This window comes from Dysidea avara, chromosome 3 (assembly GCF_963678975.1).
Source record: "Dysidea avara chromosome 3, odDysAvar1.4, whole genome shotgun sequence".
NCBI lineage: Eukaryota > Metazoa > Porifera > Demospongiae > Dictyoceratida > Dysideidae > Dysidea > Dysidea avara.
In genome coordinates this window covers 16,803,025-16,823,967 of record NC_089274.1, presented here as the reverse complement: position 1 = coordinate 16,823,967, position 20,943 = coordinate 16,803,025, and the positions used below count along the sequence as shown (strand labels likewise).

Genomic DNA, 20,943 nt, shown 5'->3' with positions numbered 1-20,943 from the left:
TGTGGAACGAAGTATGTTCATCTGATTTTCCAGAAGTAATTTTATATACTGAGACATCACACCCTTTTGTATTCTTGTCATTACATTATGTTAAAATAGCTAGCACTTTATTTCAAATAAGTGCTCATAAACATAGCTCAAATGATATTGTTACAATGTGTTGCTAGGTCACACTAGCCATATACGTTGTATTTTGTTGGGATAATCACCTTTGCTTCACTGTGTGTGGTGAACAGCATACATCATGTCAGTGTGCAGGTGAATCTTGTACAGTGATTTACATAGTTATTAAGCCTGTACATAGTGGTAATCAATATGGCTACTAATCTTATATTTATTTTGTTAGCTATCATGGAGAATGATGTTTACCAAAACAAATAGGGGAACTACATTGTACTTGTATATGCATTTACTGTCACCAAGAGTTCATAATATATATTAGTGTTATGTAGACATTAAAAGCTTGGTTGTATTTTTTAAAGTGGTTTTATATTGCACAACTGTTGTCATTGTCCTTCTGTCTTGAAGTTCAAGGGAATCGAAGACACTTGTTGGGGTATGCTGCAGTCAGCATGACAGTGAGGAACGTGTACCGTAATGGATAGAGTACCTTACATTGTCATTTGTCAAGTGAATGGGAGATGCGAGAATGCAAGTGTTTTGTGTTTATAGTGTGTTGAGTGCATGCATACATTAGGTTATGTATAGTTTATCATGCCCACTTGTGTCACTGTTTGCAACTGTGTCAATGACTTTTTGTACCATTGTTGGCTAAGTATACACTAAGCAACATTTTAAAGTTAACAACTAGCTAGAGCAGAGTTAAACATTGCATTCTGAGTTGTGAGCTATCATCTAGTTAATTTGATCTGTCTACCTGTCCATACTTTGAAATTTCATGGGATATGAAATTAAGTTAAAATATCTGATGTACAATACGCATGTAGTTAAAGTACATGTATGATGTATGACTGAGCCACAGGATGGAATACATCTGTTTGTGAGTTAACATGATGATGTCATGTTGTATAATGTGCATCTCATGTCCTTCAATAGAGCAGTGGAGGCCAGAGAACATCGTGGGAAGTCAGCTGATCTGTACTGTGGTATTATGGGTGCTCATACATTTCTTAGTGAATGTTAGAATTGCTATATATGCTGTTACTGAGAACTTATAACTTCGTAAAGTTGTCTACCATTATTTGCAACTTTGAGTGTCTTATTTCAGTTCTTCATATTGCCAAGCAGTCTTTGACAATTCCTATAATAAAGAGAAAAAAGTTAAAAGGAATTATCAAGGCCAACCATATACAGACTGGCTTTGGAACTTGCAATTACAAAAAGAAGTGATATCCACATTAAAACAGCCAAGCTGTGAAAAAAGTGTGATCTTATCATTGCTGCCATTTGTTGGCCACCATGCACCTTTGATTTGACAACATTTTCACCCGGGCTTTTTAAGGCCACATGCACCTTTTATCAGAGCTTTGTTGTTTTTGTGCAGATTATTAATGTGACTCTTCACATGACCCATTAGTTAATTTTCATGGCAAACAGTGATGCTTGTTGATATTGTGTGACAGCAAATGTGACCTAGTCTGGGAAAACTGGGCTTATTGCCTATTTAAAAGTATTGAGAAATGCCGGTTTAAGTATTTAGTGTGTTGTAGCTTGCCAACGGTTGAAGCTATGACTGCTATGTGTACCAAATTTTCACACGTTTTTCACAAATTCCTTACCTTCCAGAGCATCCACTCAAGTCTAGCTGATTTTGATGGTGCAGTTTGATAGTTGATGTCATGGACGATATGACCAGTTTTCATAGACAAATGATGGTTGTTTTCAAAGTGAATAAAGTCTATGGGAGACAATGTGTGCTGCATTACTATAGTTTAAAACTTTCCTGAGGCATATTCACGAAGACGATTAAGAAACCAATTCATCATCTGACAACAGAGGTTCAGGGATAATATCCAACTACTGTCATTATAGCTGCAAGATGAAGAAATAACAGATACACTATTGATCATTTAATTATTGATCATTGGACAGGTTGATTAGCTATAATGCACATGTACACATGCATTCAACATGTGGTGGGACTACGGTATATACACTAGATGAATAAAAAATTGGAAATTTTAAAATGGGAATAGGGATCGCTGAAAAAAGCTACAAAACAAGAAGGGATCGCTGGGGTGGTAATGTAAACCACAAATCCCTATTTTGACTCTCTGTCATAAATCTTTAGTTACATGCTCTGTCGTTTTGAAGTGGGTCAAAATAGGGATTTGTGGTTTACATTACCACCGACAGAGAGTCAAAATAGGGATTTGTGGTTTACATTACCACCCCAGCGATCCCTTCTTGTTTCATGGCTTTTTTCAGCGATCCCTATTCCCATTTTAAAATTTCCAATTTTTTATTCATCTAGTTTAAGTACTTTTTATTAATTCAGTAATGGATTATGAAGAAGACTGTGGTGAATAGTGTAATTTTGCATTCTGCATAGTAACACCGTCAACATTATACACACATGAAACTGATCAAATTGCAATGTGCATACAGACTGAGAGTCTCCTAATATGAGCTACAATTTACATTACTGGTGCCTTTAATAGCTGTCAAATTCAGTACAAGGATTGTTGTTATATACTTGACTACATTATTCATCAGGGTGAACTCCCTTCAGACTGGAAGAGGGCATATGTAACACCAGTAGCTATACAAGAAAGGCCCATGTACTAATCCATCGAACTATAGACCTATATCATTGACTAGTATTTGCTGTAAGTTGTTGGAACATATTATTTCCTCAACAATATCTTCTCACATTATTGACTACAATATCATGTGTACAAATTAACATGGATTTATTTGATCAATAATGAAGATTGTTGTGAATACTATAATTTTGCATTCTGCATAGTAACACCGTCAACGTTTCAGTACAAACATGAAACTGATCAAATTGCAATGTGCATACAGACTGAGAATCTCCCAATATGAGCTACAATTTGCATTACTGGTGCCTTTAATAGCTGTCAAATTCAGTGCAAGGATTGTTGTTATACACTTGACTGCACTATTAGAGTATTTACATGACTGCTCTATTAGAGTATTTAATCTGGATAACCCGCCCACGTACAATAATCACGGAGCGAAAAAACCACCTTGCAACGAAGTCATCAGTCCAGATTAAGCTTCCTGGCCTATACTGAGTTTAATAAAGACGGATTCTATTAGCCAAAAGTAGCGCACACCAAAATAATTAACTCTGAGCGCGATCTTGTATGGCTTCTCGAGCGTAACGGCGTTTTGGCTGAAGAAGAAACGGCCCGGCTTGGGCTGTTTCCATCCGAAAACGAAATCAAAAATAGGTCATGGACACGCACAATGATCCATTCAGCAAGCCTTGCTACTTTTTATCCCAGGATTCTCCTTGTAAACTTCGCTATGCCTGTGAAAGAATAATAATAATATTATATTATGAATAATCAGTAATAACTAGATGAATTAAAAATTGGAAATTTTAAAATGGGAATAGGGATTGCTGAAAAAAGCCACAAAACAAGAAGGGATTGCTGGGGTGGTAATGTAAACCACAAATCCCTATTTTGACTCTGTCATAAATCTTTAGTTACATGCTCTGTCATTTTGAAGTGAGTAGGGATTTGTGGTGTACATTACCACCGACAGAAAGTCAAAATAGGTATTTGTGGTTTACATTACCACCCCAGCGATCCCTTCTTGTTTTGTGGCTTTTTTCAGCGATCCCTATTCCCATTTTAAAATTTTCAATTTTTAATTCATCATCAGTCTAGTTTGTGTACTTTTTAATTAGCTAATCCAGTAATGGATTATGAGATTTCTTTTATTGATAATAAAGACTGTTGTGAATAGTGTAATTTTGCATTCTACATAGTAACACTGTCAACATTTCAGTACACACATGAAACTGATCAAATCGCAATGTGCATACAAACTGAGAGTCTCCTACAGGTTTTTGCAATTAGCCTTATCCACAATGACGTTTTATGACATCAGGAGAATAAAGATGGCCGCGATAGTTGGGGGACTGTTATACAGGCGCCTATGGAGAAAAAATTTTAATTGCTCATATTTCAGCCAGAAAAGAAGATATCGAGTTCTAAACAACAGGTACAGTCAAGTTTTATATAAGACATTACGATGAACGAGTTTTGTCGCGTTTCAAAATTTTTTTCTAAATAGCGTACGTTTACAATAGCTTTTGTTACTTCGTATCCAAACCTGTCGGTTAATGGTCGATACCTCCATGTCTAGCTGAAATGTGAGCGATCGAAAAAAATTTTCCATAGGCGCCTGTATAACAGTCCCCCAACTACCGCGGCCATTTTTATTCTTGTGATGTCATAAAACGTCATTGTGGATAAGGCTCATTGAATTCGGCGACTTTGCAATTGAATTTGTCCCGTTTGCAATTGAGTTCGTCGCTTTTGCAATTGAATTCGTCCCGTTTGCAATTGAATTCGTCCCGTTTGCAGTTGAATTCGTCGGTTTTGCAATTGAATTCGTCCCGTTTGCAATTGAATTCGTCGCTTTTGCAATTGAATTCGTCGCTTTTGCAATTGAATTCGTCGCTTTTGCAATTGAATTCGTCCCGTTTGCAATTGAATTCGTCGCTTTTGCAATTCGCTTTTGCAATTGAATTCGTCGCTTTTGCAATTGAATTCGTCGCTTTTGCAGTTAAATTCGTCCATAACAAGAATGGCAGCTGGAGCAAACATGAAAACATGATGTAGCAGCTGCTACAAGAACTTGTTCAAGTACAACAGTAGTAAACAACTCTTTATAAGGCAATAATTCTTCCTCTACAGCCTCTCCAACAACATTCCAAACTCTAGTACGCCATTCGCGATGGGTGTGGTCACTCGCGAGCAAGCTAATTAACTTGTCAGACAGCTATCAACTTCGCGTACTACCAGCTTCAATTACCTTCTAGTGTCTGAAGTGTAACTCTCCAAGGCATAAATAGTTCATCTCTTAATGAACGGGTTGGTTTCTTGGAGCCGTTTTGTTTATGACGAATTGTAATGCAAACTCGACGAATTCTATTGCAAAACCGACTAATTCAACTGCAAAAGCGACGAATTCAATTGCAAAACCGACGAATTCAATTGCAAACGGGACGAATTCAATTGCAATAGCGACGAATTCAATTGCAATACCGACGAATTCAATTGCAAACGGGACGAATTCAATTGCAAAGGCGACGAATTCAATTGCAAAAACCTGTAATATGAGCTACAATTTACATTACTGGTGCCTTTAATAGCTGTCAAATTTAGTGCAAGGATTGTAGTTATACACTTGACTGCATTATTAGAGTATTTAAGTGACTGCTCTATTAGAATATTTAATCTGGATAACCCGCCCACGTACAATAGAGGACTTGCAACGTGACGTAAATCATTGTAATTGCTAAGCAACCGTAGCTGTCGGCCATGTTTCGGGACAGTGTTTTGGCTGAAAAGCGCTTTCTCAGGATTTGGTACAGGCTGTAATGAAGCGAATCAGTGTTGAGTTGTGTTGTAAATACCACACAGCTCGTTAAAAAAGGCGACGAAGTTAGAATTGGTGAGTAATGTATCGAAATTTAATTAGCCACCTATTTCACGAAGCCAATGATAAGATCTTCTATTTCGAAACCAGCCCCGCTCTCCCAGTGCCACTATACCCAGCGCTCAGTGAATAAATCTCGTTACCTTCATTCTGACCCAATATGCGCCATAGAAAGTTGTCCCGAAACATGTCTGCCTAGCAACAGTTGCTTCACGCGTGCAAGTCCTATAATCACGGAGCGAAAAAAACCACCTTGCAACAAAGTCATCAGCCCAGATTAAGTTTCCTGGCCTATACTGAGTTTAATAAAGACAAGTAGCGCACACCAAGAAACTTAACTCTGAGCGTGATCTTGTATGGCTTCTCGAGCGTAATCGTGGCGTTTTGGCAAGAAGAAATGGCCCGGTTTGGGCTGTTTCCATCCGAAAACGAAATCAAAAATAGGTCATGGACACGTACAATGATCCATTCATGATCAATGATCCAATACAATGATCCATACAATGATCATGGACACGTACAATGATCCATACAATGATCCAATCAAAAATAGGTCATGGACATGGTAATGAAGGAAGTTGATGTGTGGGAAGTACATAGGCGCATTTGTGACCTGAGTATTCACAAATCTGCAGGGATAGATAAAATACCAACTAAGTTTATTAAAGCCTCAACATTCAATATGGCTATGCTTCTCACTAAACTTATTAACAAAAGTATTATATCACAAACATTTCCCAATATTTGGAAAAATGCTGTTGTGACACCAGTTCAGAAATCTAATCAAAATTGTTCATTGTCTAACTTTCATCCTATCTCTGTCTTACCGGTTTTTTCGAAGATTCTGGAGAGGGTTGTTTTTGATCAGCTTGTGTCACATTTTACTTGTTATAACCTTTTTTTCAAACAAACAATCTGGTTTTAGAGCTGGGTATTCTACTCAAGATGTGCTGCTGCATGTCAGTGAATCATGGCTCCGGGCAATTGATGTTGGACAGTATGTGGGTGCCATCTTTTTAGACCTGACTAAGGCTTTTGATTGTGTAAATCATAATATCCTGTTACAGAAGTTGGACTGCTACGGCATTAGAGGAGGTGCGTATGAGTGGATTGAAAGTTTTTTATGTAACAGAACACAGCAAGTAAGTGTAAAAGATGCCCTTTCATCCAAGGGACTTGTTACTATTGGAGTTCCTCAGGGGTCTATTTTGGGACCTCTGCTGTTTTCAATATATGTGAATGATTTGCCAAATTCAATTACTTTATGTGATGTTAACATGTATGCTGATGACACAGAGTTGCACTATAGTAGCAGTCAACTGGAAAGAGTGGAGCAAGTACTTCAGAATGGCCTTGAGGAGGTTTCTAACTGGATGTCAGTGAATGGATTTAAATTGAACATTGATAAATCAGTTTGTATGTTGATTGGTACACGACAAAGAGTTAGTGGTGGGACTTTATGCTTGTCACTTAATGACAGTATGTTGAAGCAAGTGACATCAACCAAGTATCTAGGTTTGTTTATAGATCAATATTTAACGTGGCAAAATCATATAGATTATGTTTTGAAAAGAGTGAGGGGAAAAATCTACTCTATTAATCGCCTAAAACCTCCTCCTACTGTCAGGAAGTTACTGTACCAAGTGTATCTTCTGCCCATTCTAGAATATTGTGATGTGGTGTGGCAACCAACAAATGCAAGCCAAACTAGACGTTTAGAAAGATTTCACTCTAAGTATATTTCTCTTTGTAATGACTCATCTATCTCAGGACAGTCCCTTACTGAACGACGCAAGTTTCATACCATTCTACAAACTTACAAAGTATTGCACAAGTTGGCTCCAGATTATCTCCATGGCATATTTGAATATGCTGTTAATGTTACGGGACGTATCAGCAGAAATGCTCATCGCTTGTTTGTTCCACAGCTACGGACTAATTATGGGAAAAGAAGCTTATATTACAGAGGTACTATATTGTGGAACGCTCTGCCAGCTGCTTTGTATCACGCATCAACTTTATTTCAATTCAGGAGTAGCTATTTAGAACAATATAATTGTAGTTAATATTAATTTGTAAATGTATGTAGTTTTATACATGTATGCTGTATACAGGGCGTAGCTGAAAAACAGCTTTGCTGATGCTACCTTCTCTGTTTAAATAAATTGAAAAAAAAAAAAAATAAAATAATAATAATATTATGAATAATAAGAATAATATGAACAAACTGGCAAATTTCAGTGTTGTCTGAAATACACATACTGTTTCCTTTTCACTTGATACTATACTCATTGCAAAGAACCACCAGAGGGTTGTTTTGAGTTGAAGGATGCTTTTCAAGGTGGTTTTTAGGTGTGCGTTCTATTAGGATTTTTGCAAAAAACATGGGCGATCCCTATTATTATGAACCCACTATCGTGGTTCATGATATCACTATAATCAGCCACATGCTGCATATTCCGCTATGATTCATGGCCTGTCATCTCGTTGGACCTTTTTAACTAGGACTGTGTGTGATTTGTCCTCTCAACTCGCTCCCCTTGAGGAGGCTATTCGTCTGCACTTGCTGCCGAAGTTATGTCTCCATGCCCCTAATGACTCTGAACGGGCTATGTTTGCTTTGCCAATCCGTCAAGGGGGCCTTGGTGTATTTGACCCTTGTAAATCTTCCCAAGACAACTATCAGTTTTCCACATCTGTTACATCCCCCCTAGCATCTGCCATCCTGAATCAGCTTTCTTGCTTTGATTCCTCCATCCTACAACAACAACATGCTCTTAAACAAGAAGCTCTATCCATCAAACGTCAGAATCTCTCTCAAAGATTTTCAGAGTTTTTCTCGACTTTGTCCAACAATCTCCAACTGTCCCTGAAACTTGCCGGTAAGAAGGGTGCATCCTCCTGGCTTTCCACTTTGCCTTTGGAATGTCATGGATTTGCTCTCCACAAAGGTGGCTTTTGTGATGCGTTAGCTCTCCATTATGGTTGGTCTCCTAAGAATCTTCCTGTCAGCTGTGTCTGTGGCAGATCCAACAACATTGAACATGCTCTCAGCTGTCTGAACGGAGCCTTCCCTACCATCCGCCACAATGACATCCGAGATTTGACTGCAGAATTAATGTCAGAGGTTTGTCATGATGTATCTACTGAACCTCCCCTTCAGCCCTTGAGTGGTGAATCTCTCTCCCTACGTACAGCTAACCAAGATGTCGGTGCTCGCTTGGACATCAAGGCTTCTGGATTCTGGGGTTCTCGGTTTGAACCTACTTTTTTTGATGTTTGAATATTTAACCCTTATGCCCCTTCAAACCGTTGTGATCCCTATCACCAGCATGAAACTTCGAAGCGCCGTCAGTATGAGGAGAGAGTGCGAGAGGTGGAACATGGTAATTTTAGTCCTCTTGTTTTTTCAACTTCTGGAGGCATGGGCGCCTCCACCACTGTGGCTTACAAGCGCCTGGCCTTCCTCCTATCTTGTAAGTGGAAATCACCCTACTGTAGGGTGATGAGCTGGCTTCGCTGCCGTCTTGGCTTCTCTTATATATATATATATATATATATATATTTGTTAATGTACAAACTCAATCATGAGTATATTCATACATATGCAGTTAGCTACTTATTTATATATATATATATTTGTTAATGTACAAACTTAATCATGAGTATATTCGTACATATATAGTTAGCTATACTTATTTATATATATATATTTGTTAATGTACAAACTCAATCATGAGTATATTCGTACATATGTAGTTAGCTACTTATTTATATATATATTTGTTAATGTACAAACTCAATCATCTTTATTGCACTCTGCCATCATGTGCATAAGGGGTTCTCGCTCCTCCTCTGGTCATCCCTTTAAGGGTCATGTTCCAGCATCAGTTGACCTTGCACTGGGAGAGGGGCGTCTTGGGGCCGTTTAAGCCCCGGCCATTTCCTTTTTTTTTTCTATTCTGTGTTCTGTAGGTTCTGTTTCAGTAGCTCTGTAGGTGTAGGAATAGGCTAAACCCATTTTATAGAACATCTTAGCGTAGAGTAGAGTGTGGTGGATGGGAGTGCCAACTTGGGCCGGTTCTTCTTTCTTTAAAAAAAAAAATAATAATAATCAGTATCTATGATAGCTAATATGAAGAAACGGGCATATTTCAGTTTTGTCTGAAATGCACATACTGTTTCCTTTTCACTTGATACTTACTAGTGGGCCTATACTCATTGCAAAGAACCACCAGAGGGTTGTTTTGAGTTGAATGATGCTTTTCAAGCTGATTTTTAGATGTGCGTTCTATTAGGATTTTTGCAAAAAACATGGGCGATCCCTATTATGAACCCACTATCGTGGTTCATGATTACACATATAATTATTTGTACGAGTGGCTCTTCTATAGCAACAACTGCATGCATAGTACAAGCAGTAACTATCCAGTGCATGTGACTCAAAGCTTTCATTGAAGGTAGTTCATGATTGGCTCAGTCAGGCAATTGGCTGCAATTAAGTGCATGAATACTGGAATAATGTGGAATTATGTCATATTATGCATTGCATGACTTGAAAACCACCCAAATATTTTTACCAGTCATGCAGAGCCATTTTTGTGGATTGTGATATGGAAACTAATCAGTAGACCTGGAGACAATTTAAAAAGAGTGTTCTCATATGCTAACACTGATAACACATAATATTGCTTAGGGTATGTGCAACTGATTGTCAAAACTCAGTGTTAACTGTTTCATGACTGACAAGAGACTAGATCAGTGGCTACACAACAACTTGTTTGGTAAAATGATAACCAGTAGTATAGCTGCTGAGATATAGAATTGTGTTGCATGTCATATGACAATCACATACATACATTTCTTTCAGGCATGCATGACAATGCACTAGCTATATCAGTATAATTCTAGTCACCAGAGTATTCAAAGTAGCTAACAGTGAGCCATATAGATAGATCCATAGCAAATTCAGTGTGTTGAATGCATTATGATGCACACCGCTTGAGTGACCAGTGGCTAGCTAGCTGGTTAACCTCACCGGCATTGCCTCAGTGACTGTAACATGCTGGGACACTACAGCTGGATATCATCACTCTAGCACTGGCTGCTGCATGTGGTTTTGTAGCTAGCCATAGGTGGAAGTAAATAAACTTTTGGATCACTGTTCGCATCAGAACAATCATAATTGACCGCCATAATAATTATTATGATAAATCACAAAATTTGTCATAAATTTTTACGGCTGTTTGTATTTATAGAATTAGTTTGTAATTACAGTGAAATCATAAAACAATAATAATTCCTTCGTGGACTCGCCCACTGTGACTGAGGATGAAGCAGTTACCGATTTTGATCAGTTTCCTGTTCGTCTACACCAGCGGGCACTTGGGTTCACTGCGTAAGTAGTAACAAGACCAATTCGTGGTACTGTATCTGCACCTGCACATGTTCAAGGCGGGTCTAAAAGGCCTGCCCAAATTGATCTACGAACGAATTTAGGAGACATATATCGTCTATGCTTAAAGCCATTGGCCGGTTCCTTGATGCACAGCACATCGTTTTGAGTTAGTCTCGTGCCCAGACCGCTTTTTTTGAAATGCCCCCACACAAAAAGAAAAAAAAGCGGTCTGGGCACGAGACTAGTTTTGAGTTGGCATCAGTTGTCACCTTTTATTTTAAGTACGTCGTCATCGTATACTGTTGCACTTGGGCTCAGAAACATGATACTGCCGTTGAATGGAGAGAAAAAAATCCTAGACCACATGGTGACTTGATTCACAGACTACTGGCAGTCTAGTGTAGAATTTAAGCTACATCAAACAGTACTAAAAAAACACTATGATGATAAACATTTATAGGGCTCTCTTCTTGCATGAGTGTCGTGCAGCTAGGGTGTTAAAAGCTTGCCCTTGACTCGCCTTGACTAACTTAGCTTTCTTCAGTATGGTATACTGAAGTACAGCAGTCTCGTGTGACCAGACCTCTATCTGGCCTCCTTAAATAAAAAAAAAAAAGTAATGTCATTGGTCAGCAAGATAGGGTCGGTGAAGTTCCACTGACAAAGTTGTGCTTTCCACTGAAATTCGGTAAATTATTTTTTTTTGGTTAGGCCATACCTATTTGAAAAGTTGTTGCTCGGACCCGACCGACCCTCTTTTTATAAAAGACCAAAGACCAAAAAAAACCTCACATGATTAACAATCACGTGATGTTGGTGGACGCCGAAATGGCGGCTAATGCGTGGTTATCTGTTATAGCAAAGAAAGGAGCTATTGTTGTGTACCCTCGTACAATTCGTTGTCAACAAAGGAATGACACGTTTGGAATGGTTTTTAAAAATTATGATGGTTTTTTTTGTTGTTTTTTTTCGACCTACCGACCCTAACTTTTCCTTTAAAAATCTGAGCAACAATTTTTCAAATAGGTATGGCCTTAGCTGTACATTGGCATGGCAGTACATAAAAATTACCGCAAATCACAGCATAACTGTTTAACTGCAAACTCAATTGTCTATGCCGACCAATGATGCCACATGTGAGACAGAGGTGTGGTCACATGAGACTAGCTGATGCTACATCACTGGTTGGCAGACACAGTGAGGGACTAGCTTGAGCAAACTACTTTCCTTACACACTGTAGAAAAAGGAAATATGTAGGCATTTTGCCAACCCTGCGGCCAAGTACTGTGTTTTGTACTTGAACTATTTTATAGATAAGTAAGTAATAAGTATTGGTCTAGTATTTTGTGGGTTGTGTGTGGTTAAAGAGTATCGTACTCCAGTATTCCTCTTGGTAGATTGTAAATAGTGGCATTTCAGAGGAGGTTATCATTCAAGAGAATTGTGGCTCCAAAGTAAATTTCCTTCTCTAGTAACTCACCAAGTGCCTTATTACAAAAAATTAACAAACTAAAAATCTGCCAAATCTTTCCTTTGCAAATCGGTTGTAGCTAATAACAAACTTTTCTCTCCCAAATGCTACCACAGTAAAATTTCACTTGGTGACTTAACAATCCAGTATGGGGTGTACAATTATGTGATTATATACCCACTACAGCAGATGATCACTTACACAACTCCCTGAGACAGTTCACTACACTACACAAAGATGAACTAACACATCAAGTGTTGTACCATGATCAACTGACTGGATATCATCTGAGAATGGTGAAGTTTACAATGATGGGAAGGTAATAGTGATAGATGTGCTAGAGTAAGCCACCGATGTTCTGCCACCACAGAGGGTATGACACCTCTACAAATCACGTACGCCCTTCAGCTACTAAATCACAAATCAACAAATCTCGAGTGATTCGTCCACACAAGTAATTAATGCTGCTTGAAAACTAGCCTCGAAAACATATTTATAAATAATAAAGCTCACAGTGATACAATACTAGTTCTTAATCATGAACTAATGTCCTTCAGAACCCAGTAATAACCTTACAAATCATACTATGGCAATCACGCGTGACGTTTCAAATCACAAATCCAATTTCAAATCACAAATCAAGTTTCAAATCATGAAATGATTTCAAATTTGCGAAAGTGTCGCACTCCTCAGGCCACCAGGAATTTTCGGACACCCATACTCAGATACTATAAAATGTATTCCCTTGAATTTTGCATCATTGTTAGCTTAGACCCTCACCAACTAGCACACCAAGTTTTGTAGGATTTTCTGAAGGACTGTGTATTTGGCGAGTATTAAGTCCATGTCCAAATCACATGACGTTTTGGCCAAAAGTACCTATTTTCAGACCACACCTCACAAAGCACAGGGAATTCAAAAATTTAAATGTAATTGTGCATGTAGCTAGGGTAGTCACTCAAGGTCTAGCCCACCAAGTATCAGCATATAAGTGCTACATGTATGAGCACATGTAGGCCAATCAAATTTCAGTCATTCATTGGTGCATATAACTACAACTGTTGATGGAATTTGTGAGCAAACTCAGCTGTTTGACACCATAAACATCAAAGAGAATCAGCACTTAGTATGTGTTATGATGATCTGTAGCTCACCCAGAGTCAGAACACTTGCTACAAAGCCACAAGCAAATTTCATTTCAGTAAAATTTTTACTTGGAATATTCTAACATGAAGAATGAAAGCATTTGAATGGAATTTCCGTTGCAGTTATAAGTGACTGTTCTATTAGAGTAGTTGATATAATCCTGACTGCTTAAATTATTTGTTTCTCACAGCAATTTAACTTATTAGTACCATAATTTGATTGAATAAATTGAGATACTCTAATAAAGCAGTCAAAATATTTCAACTACTCTAATAGAACAGTCATTGAAATCCTGTTTCAAAATGCCTCAGTACTGTATCATTCTTTATGTAATGTTTGTGGCTTGTAGCAGGTGTCACTGACTCTTCGTGTGCAGCTAGTTTGGGAGCAGCCCAGTTACAGATCATCATAACACATACTAAAGTGTTCAAAATGATTTGCTTTGATGTTTATGGGGTGCGAAACAGCTGAAATCATCTAAATTTGCTCATAAATTCCATCAGCAGTTGTAGTTATATGTGCCCAATGAATGACCGAAATTTGATTGGCCTACATGTGTTCATACATTTAAGACGTAGCGTTGATTTATAAGCTGATACTTGGTGGGCTAGAGCTTGAATGCCTACCCTAGCTACATATATAATTACATTTAAATCTTTGCATTCTCTGTGCTTTGAGAGGTGTGGTCTGAAAATAGGTACTTTTGGCCAAAACGTCACGTGATTCGGACATAGACTTAATCTCTCACCAAACACACAGTCCTTGAGGAAATCCTGGTGTGCTAGTTAGTGAGTGTCTAAGCTAACAACTATGCAAAATTCAAGGGAAGACCATGTACAGTTTCTGAGTACAAGCATCCAAAAATTCCTGGTGGCTGAACATTGGTAGCTTACTCCACATGTGTTCTTACAGGAAATTCTTATATGAGTGTACCATTTGAACAGGTTTTGCTTCGGATTCTTTAGAGGCAATTACATAAGTTAAGACAGGACTTTGTTTCAGATTACTATATAATATTGTTGAAAACAATTGGACAGAAAATGGTCATATCTTGTAACTTGTTAAAATAGGTATTGTCACAATTTACTTATATGAATGAATGAATGAAATACTAATAGTGGGGACTGTGTGAGACTGACTGACTGACTGACTGCTTTACATTTCACATTCCAGAGACTTCCAACTTCACTTGTCACCTCATCAGAAATTGTTTGCTAGTGACTTTGTAGCTTATCATGTTGATCGTCATGGTAACAAGAGGTTGCATGTGGTTGACAAAAATCGTTTCTATTCTGGACATGTTCTTGGTGAGTAGTGACAGTTGTGTAGTTTAAATTGATTGGTGGTTGCTAGGTGATAAGAGATCATCAGTTGTGGCTCATATATCAGAAGTGGGTGTGTTCACTGGAATGGTTACCACTAGTGATGAAGTGTATCATATTGAGGTGTGGTGTAGTTTGTGTGTGTGTGTGTGTGTGTGTGTGTGTGTGTGTGTGTGTGTGTGTGTGTGTGTGTGTGTGTGTGTGTGTGGGTGTGTGGGTGGGTGGGTGGGTGTGAGGCAGCATAGCCAAGTGGTTAGGGCATCTGCCTAGTGATCGAGAGGTCCCAGGTTTGATTCCTGGCTAAGCCACTTTGGTGTTGTTTCCTTGAGCAAGAAACTTTACTCACATTGCTCCAGTCTACCCAGCTGTTTAAATGGGGGCCTGATGTCAACTGGGGAAGCAGCCCACCCAGCTGTAACATTGATGGGTACCTGGTATTAACTAGGGAAGCAAATGCCCAACTGTCCTTGTCTCGCTTAGCGGTGTTGAAGTCGTTGTGGAAATTTGGGTTCCTCGACCTCTCTCCATGAGACCTGGACAGTCCTCCTGCAGGTTATTAGCCTTGCCTGCACAAGGCTCAAGCGCCTGAATGTTGCATAGGCATCCCAGTGCTGGTTCGCTGGGCAGCAATAGCTGTGTTTCATACGCCTGCTGTAGGATTTGCTTTTGCTTGCTTGCTTTGTGTGTGAGTGTAGTGTGCAAGTGCATGCATAGTAGCGGCATCATATACATAAATACTACAGGATGTTATAACACATTTTCCCTCTTCAGCCTTCACACAAATTCATCAAGGAACCACACAACTACCACATGATTGCTTATCGTTTGTCTGATGTGAAGTTTGACTTCTCCAATAAGAGCATCGAGTAAGTACACCTTGAGTATATACTAGCATTTTATATTCCCTATAGCTTTGTTCATGCTCCTGCCATCAATGAATACCTTAAAATGCAACAGAAGAAGCATGAGCAAAACAGTGCCACTGATCCAATTCACAATCGTCGGCAGAAGCGTGCCCTCACTGGAAACACTTGTCAAATGTACCTTGTGGCTGACACATATTACTACAATAACATTGGAAATGGCAACGTGGATGATAGTATTATTTCTATGGTGAGTACATGAGATTTGATTGTTACTATCATGAGCTAACTGGCAGTGGCGGATTTAGGGGTGGGTCAAGGGGACTCTTGACCCTCCCTCCAGCATACATGTCAATTGTGCCTATAAATGCCGTACTCCCAAGAGTCCCATGCCTACATGCTACTTAAAACCCACAATTAAATATTTATTTGAGTTTTGTATAAAAGCTGTGCATATATGAGTGACATTGTACAATCAAACAAAATTTCTACACAATCAGTAAATTTCCTATGATTGTTGTCTAAATAGCTATGGCTGTACACACCAAAATCTGTTAAATGTATAAACCTTTCAATATTTGTCAGCATTTTCAAAGGAGCTACATTGAGTGCATTCTAAGATCCTGTCTAGCTACTACATGGGTGTGTATCATGCAGAGCTGCTGTACAGGCTATATAAAATAGACCAGCAGGAGGGTAGCTGGAAACCCTGGCCCATCAACAGTATCAAAATTGAGACACTCTAATAGAGCAGTCACCTCTAATACAACAGTGAAGTAAAAATTGCGATGGACCCATGCTGAAATCACTCTCAGATTCCATCTCAGAGGGTCTAATTTTCCAGGTTGGCATGCTTCACATGCTAGTGTACTTTGCACACTAAGGTGTGCCTTCCCTGTTGTGTATGACCCCCACCCTTCCAAAAGTCTGGATCCATCCCTGCTAACAGGCACCACAAGGTAGTATCCATTTTCTATTAACATTGTTTATAGTTATGTACTACAATGGAGAACTGATTATCCGAATGTGTGTGTGTGTGTGCGTGTGCGTGTGTGTGTAAGAGAGAGATTTCAATTATATTGCACTCTATCCTGAAAAATAATAGTGTTTCACCCAGGTCTTTTCCTAACCATATAAGACTTAATGGTTTTTATCTGAAGGAAAATGTCTTATGCATACCTTGTATATTGTCAGGTGAGTCTTATTGGAATGGTAGATCATCAGACTTACAGAGACACTCAGTTTGAGTTGAGTAATGGAACTATTTTAAGTGGTCTAGGAGTGCAAGTCAGTGCGGTGAGTATGTTAGTGTATACGCTAGTTTAACAGGTACTGTGTACATATGCTTCAGGTTATGGTGCACACTGAGTTTAATGATAACGTGGATCGATTTCCCTACAATATTAATGATGGTGCTGACATCGATGAGGTTTTAGTTGTAAGCAAGCACACAGTCATCTTGTTTTAGAGTTCACTTAGCTCCCCTTCAGAGATTTTCAACACTGTCATCAAATAACACTCCTCCTGAGGAACCACAGCAAGACCGAGCTTGCTTGGCACACTTGTTCACGTTTCGTGTCTTCTCAGATTCTTTACTAGGCTTGGCAAATATTGCTACCCCTAGTGAGCTTACAACTGGAGGCATATGCTCTAATGGTGAGACCACAATGGCTTTGTTTGTGTGTGGAGTGTTGTATGGTGTCTTGTGCTTTAGCACTGGATGTTGGCACCAAGAGGATGGTTTATAACACAGGTGTCAGCTCATTTAGACGTGATGATATTATTTTGCTACGTGTGGAAGGCCAACTTGTGGTGGCACATGGTGAGCATGTGTGTGCGTACGTGCGTGCGTGCATGCATACATGTGTGTGTGCCTGTGTGTTGCTGTATGCATATACACTATGCGATTGAGATTTTATTTTTCTGTTTAGAGATAGGACACAATTGGGGTAGCTCACACGACAACCCAGCAGATGGATGTGGTGACCAATACTTGATGCAGGGATTTGCTCGTACTGGAAACCATCCTAACAACTTTGTGAGTAAACTCTATTGAATGTCCGCCAAATAACTGACATTGTCTCTTGTTCTATTCCTTTATAGTTACTATCCAACTGTAGTCGAAGTATGATAGCAAAAGTGCTTAATACTAGTAAAGTGAATTGCTTCGTTGGTGGGTACTCATTACTTAGTATAGCTAAGTACTATATTATGTTTCTTGGTAGATGCACAGAGTACTAAATGTGGTAATTTTGTTGTTGAGGATGATGAGGAGTGTGATGCTGGGCATGGTCGTGATGACCCTTGTTGTGATGATAATTGTAAACTAAGACCTGAGGCTAATTGTAGGTGAGTGGTGTGTGTATAATATGTTGGTACATGTACATGTGCGCTTGCATGTGTATGTATATGTGTGTCTGTATGTGTTTGTATGCATGTGTATATGTGTGGCGTATGTGCATGTGTGTGTGTGTGTGCGCGCGCGCGCACGTGAGAAATGGTACAGCCTCCTGCAGGTTACTAGTTCTACCCCAGGAGAATTTGCCTACGCTGACTGATGGCACCTGAGTAGCATACAGTCCTGGTGCTGTTTCATTAAGTAGGTGTGACCGTGTGACTGTGCTAGCACAGTAGTCAAAGGCTTTGTTTTTTGCTTTGTGTGCATGTATGTGTGTGTGAGTCTGTCTGTCTGTCTGTCTGTAGAGAGAGTGTGTGTGTTTGTTGGTGCAAGCATGCATGTGCATATAACGTAAGTTGCAAATCATCATTTCTCTTTAGTGATGTCAATTCCGACTGTTGCACTAACTGTTCTGTGGCCACTACAGACAAACTCTGTCACATCGTCGTGGATACAAGTGCTGACTGCACAACAAACACAACTTGCAAATATCCTATCACACATCATCACTGTTTACATGTTTGTTAAATTCACACCCACAATCATTGGTTTATTCCCTAACTGGTTCACTGGAATGAATGTGACATGTCCTCAATTGGAACTTCTACCTAAAGGCTCTGAATGTCTCTTGTAAGATCACACATAACTCAAATGATACTGTTGCTATGTCATACTACACTGTAGTGGAGAGTGTGCTGCAGTTAATGAGACATCTAACAGTACACAGTGTGTGTCACTGTGTGTAGTGAATAACAAGGAACCATGTCAGTGTAGCAGTGAGTAGTGTAGTGTAGAGAACATGTGTGAACTGGTTATGTCTGTCAGGAGAAAGTGATGCATGTCGTGTGTGCTGTAGAGCATCTCCCAGTGACTCGTGTGTTCCATTCCAGCCAGGTCTTTTCTTGTCAAATGGAGTGCCGTGTCAGACAAATGGAATATGTGAAAATGTAAGCCATTCAGTATAGTGTGGGCATAGGTGGATCTTGGTGATACTGTTAGGAGGGGACTTTGCCTTAGAGGGAACGAAAATGAGACCCTGTAATATTCTTTGTCATGGTCAGGTTGGTAAACTTTGTAAGAATGCTTACTTACACAGGGGTGTAGGAAGATATTAAACTTATGGGTGCCCAGTGGTAAAGCTGAAGGCTAAAAATAATAAAATATAAAAAAAAGTCTCAAGCTGATAGCAATGGCTGCATATTCTATTGCTGATAATCAAAATCAACTACATAGTTGACTACACTACAATACTGTGACTGCTTTATTAGAGTCATTGACTGCTCTATTAGAATATCTCGATCTTTTCAGTAATATAGTACAGTGTGCTGACACCCATTAGTAACACCACTGTTACATTCCACAGGTCTTATTGTATTCTCTAAAAATTACAATTGAATTTAAACGCATGTTTAATTTATTACTGTGTGCTGTTTTGGAAGCTTATGTCAACCTAGGAAACACATATAGAAACTCTGATGGTTGTGTATGTTTTTTAAAACCAAGTATCATCAAAATACACTATAGAAGATTATGCATCATTTGAATGTTCTATTAGAGTATAGTACAGTTTCCACGTGTAAAGTGTAGCTATACAGCTCTTGTCTTCTAATTCCCCATGCTTTAATAGAATTCAATTCCCTATTTGTGATCCTGAATATAAATGGGGGGAGGGGGCAGGGATTCTCTGATCCACCTTTTATGTACATGTGTAAATTTGTTATGTACATTGTTCATAATATGGTACACATACAGCATGTCTTCTTGTATGTAGTATGTTTTTTTTTATAAATGCACTACTTCCAAAAAAGGGTACATGTGTAGCAAGGGAACAAGATGACCTACAAATGCTGTTTGATTTCCTTCACAACCTCAATCATGATGCAGCCAGTAAGTCCGTTTGCTCCATTACAAACATCTGCACCTGTGTCTTATCTTTTTGTCACATGCAGTTAGAGCAATTAAAGAGAACATTGTCGGATTTTTAGTCATTTGTACTCTATTTGTATGGATTCCTCTTTCATTTCTAATTTACTATGTGAGTGTACAAAGAACTGCTATTGCATTATATTCTATTGGCATTTCTGTGTAGTTTGATGAAAGGTTGTATAGAGAATTTTTAAAGCGTCTCAAAAAGAAAGATAGACAAAAGATTGATGAAATGTCTAACAATAAGTGCATTACTTTTGCGGTTATGTTCAGTATTTAATAGTACTCATTGTTTCACAGGAAGAGATTGAGATCCAACATTTTGTTACAGAGCTAGAGACTATATATCACCACCAACTATTTGAGTGTACACTTAATAATTATTTATTGAATTGCAAATTGATGGATTGTAAATATTATCATTGAATGTGGAACCAGCCAAGTGTATGAACTAATTTTTCCATCTTGGTAATTAGAGGCCAATTTATGTAGAGACATTATAACACATATACAGTGGTCCCTCGATTATCCGAACTCGTTGGGCCCTGGGTGTGTTCAGATAATCGAAAAGTTCGGATAATCAAAGCCCATTCATTTATATACAGAGCCTTGCTCAATTACTCTAATAGAACGCACACCTTATAATACTCTAATAGAACGCACACCTTATATAAAAATAAAATACTCTAACAGAACAGTCATCGCTACAGTTCGGATAACCGGAAGTTCGGTTAATCAATGGCCAGATAATCGAGGGACCACTGTACATCCTTTGTATATTTTCGCTGATTTTGGATTGTTTGCAAAATCGCCA

At 38.7% G+C, this 20,943-nt stretch overlaps 1 protein-coding gene across 3 annotated transcripts; it reads left to right on the top strand.

Moving 5' to 3' along the window:
- The first annotated feature begins 10,846 nt into the window (after nucleotides 1–10,846).
- Nucleotides 10,847–20,580, top strand: LOC136249768 (ADAM 17-like protease). Of its 3 annotated transcripts, none has more exons than XM_066041879.1 (21): nucleotides 10,847–11,002; nucleotides 12,661–12,793; nucleotides 14,794–14,927; nucleotides 14,974–15,065; nucleotides 15,714–15,808; nucleotides 15,854–16,055; nucleotides 17,000–17,101; nucleotides 17,157–17,243; nucleotides 17,296–17,461; nucleotides 17,520–17,627; nucleotides 17,737–17,843; nucleotides 17,909–17,978; nucleotides 18,031–18,154; nucleotides 18,584–18,691; nucleotides 18,774–18,833; nucleotides 18,888–18,979; nucleotides 19,029–19,150; nucleotides 20,012–20,090; nucleotides 20,153–20,238; nucleotides 20,293–20,375; nucleotides 20,430–20,580. In XM_066041879.1, exons 1-21 carry the CDS (start codon nucleotides 10,936–10,938, stop codon nucleotides 20,464–20,466), a joined length of 2,154 nt encoding a protein of 717 aa, XP_065897951.1. In that variant the 5' UTR covers nucleotides 10,847–10,935; the 3' UTR covers nucleotides 20,467–20,580. The 3 variants fall into 3 exon arrangements, with proteins under 3 accessions (XP_065897951.1, XP_065897952.1, XP_065897953.1); XM_066041880.1 differs by having other exon boundaries at nucleotides 10,872–11,002; nucleotides 12,664–12,793; XM_066041881.1 differs by lacking the exon at nucleotides 10,847–11,002 and adding an exon at nucleotides 14,565–14,690 and having other exon boundaries at nucleotides 14,739–14,927.
- Nucleotides 20,581–20,943: the final 363 nt, after the last annotated feature.

Coding starts and splice junctions, on each gene's coding strand:
- LOC136249768 (XM_066041879.1), top strand. CDS start 10,936: ATGAAGCAGTTACCGATTTTGATCAGTTTCCTGTTCGTCTACACCAGC. Junction 17,844..17,908: donor GAAACCATCCTAACAACTTT/GTGAGTAAACTC, acceptor ATTCCTTTATAG/TTACTATCCAACTGTAGTCG. Junction 20,376..20,429: donor GATGAAATGTCTAACAATAA/GTGCATTACTTT, acceptor ATTGTTTCACAG/GAAGAGATTGAGATCCAACA.